The sequence below is a fragment of the Portunus trituberculatus genome, chromosome 39 (genome assembly GCF_017591435.1).
Source record: "Portunus trituberculatus isolate SZX2019 chromosome 39, ASM1759143v1, whole genome shotgun sequence".
NCBI lineage: Eukaryota > Metazoa > Arthropoda > Malacostraca > Decapoda > Portunidae > Portunus > Portunus trituberculatus.
Window position 1 is genome coordinate 5,928,449 of NC_059293.1, and position 2,012 is coordinate 5,930,460.

At 27.3% G+C, this 2,012-nt stretch overlaps 1 protein-coding gene across 1 annotated transcript in view; it reads right to left on the bottom strand.

Moving 5' to 3' along the window:
* Positions 1-2,012, bottom strand: part of LOC123515576 (sodium- and chloride-dependent glycine transporter 2-like) — a 115,263-nt gene that overhangs the window by 2,501 nt on the left and 110,750 nt on the right. Inside the window, exon 12 of the mRNA XM_045274318.1 lies at positions 563-677. Coding sequence (XP_045130253.1) covers positions 563-677 — 115 coding nt within the window. The remainder of the gene's footprint in view (positions 1-562; positions 678-2,012) is intronic.

The following is a 2,012-nucleotide window of genomic DNA, read 5'->3' on the forward strand; positions in this document are numbered from 1 at the left end:
CCACCTTCTCCCCCATGTCGTGCCTCGTGTAGTGAGTACCACAGAACACACAAATAATATAATGAATGCCCTTAAAGGCGCCACGCACGGACTGATAACGCTTCAGTGGTGCGAACGATTCACAGTTTTTTAGTCTTCAGCCTCCTTCCTTCACATGTGTATGTTTGCAATATGTATACTTTACTGCAATTATAATAAACAGCTTATTGTTGCTGTTGTTTTTGTTATATTTATCAGTTATTATTATTATTATTATTATTATTATTATTATTATTATTATTATTATTATTGTTATTATTATTATAATTATTATTATTATTATTATTATTATTATTATTATTATCATTATTATTATTATTATTATTATTATTATTATTATTATTATTATTATTATTATTATTATTATTATTATCATTATTATTATCTATCATTATTGTTATTATTAGTATCATTATTATCATTTATTTACACACACACACACACACACACACACACACACACACACACACACACGTGTCTATACATATGTTATAATCTTTTCAAGAATATGTTTGATACAAACGATGAGAGAAACAGGAGTGATGCAGAGCCAAGTTACTCCCCAGTAGATACGTAGAGGCAATCTGAGTGTCATTTTCATTTCCTCGATCGCCTTGAAAACATTGCGGAATCCTGAAAAAAAAAAAAAAAATGGAATTGAGTAACATGCAAGAGTGTATATATGGGGCCAGATGGTGAAAGGAGTGGTCGAGAGAGAGAGAGAGAGAGAGAGGGAGTTCAAATTCTGAGTTCTCTGAGATATTTTTCCGTTATTTCACTGATTACTGTCATTAAGGAAAAGCATGTGATGTATGAAATGAGAAAGCTTCAGACACTGCTCATACACATAGTTCTGATCATTGGAGTTCCAAACTCTATCTGGAAAAATATCTTATGTATATGGATCTAACCGACAATTCTAACATCTGGGATTGTACTAACAAAGATTCTTAAAGTTCGTCTTAGACTTGTGCTTATCTATTAAGAATTCTTAAATCTTGGTCTTGTTCGTGATCTTGATGTGCTTAGACGAACTCTCAAGCCTCAGTATGAAATTGTAAATGAGTAAAAAAGTAAAATATACTTCTGAATTTTGAGCTAATAGTATTTTTTTACATTCTTTTTATGAAATGAAAAAATAATCTATTTTAGATTTTTTAAGAAAACAAACGCATATTTTTTCATATATATATATATATATATATATATATATATATATATATATATATATATATATATATATATATATATATATATATATATATATACTCGTAAATATATATATATATATATATATATATATATATATATATATATATATATATATATATATATATATATAGCAATTACATCAAGCGCAAGGTGCGTGTATTATGTCTCAGTGTTTACGACTTTAAGGTTCGCATTTACAGGAAAGCAGCTTGACTAATGACAATATTTTCGTTCTTTAAACTCAGTATTATGAGGAAAGGTATAGCCTGAGGATGCGTTTCCACCAAGCGAATCGAATTCCAAAGTAGAGATGGTGGTGATACAACAGAAAATGCTACATGTACGGTATTCAAAATTGCCACATCAAGACTAACCAAACCTGTTGTACAAAGGCTAACCTAACTGACATATACACAAGGATAACCATATACAAGATGTACACTAATGTATTCATACAATGACGGCATCTTTATTTTTTCATCAAGGAAGCACCATTCAACAGCTTAAGAGGATTTTCATATATTCCAATTTAAAAAAAATAAAAAATAAAAATAAAATAAAATAAATAAATAAATAAATAAATAAATAAATAAATAAATACATATATATATATATATATATATATATATATATATATATATATATATATATATATATATATATATATATATATATATATTATATACAGAGTCCTCGGTTACGACGGTCATGACTTACGACGTTTTTGTGGTTACGAACGCGCCCATAAAAACATTAAAAAT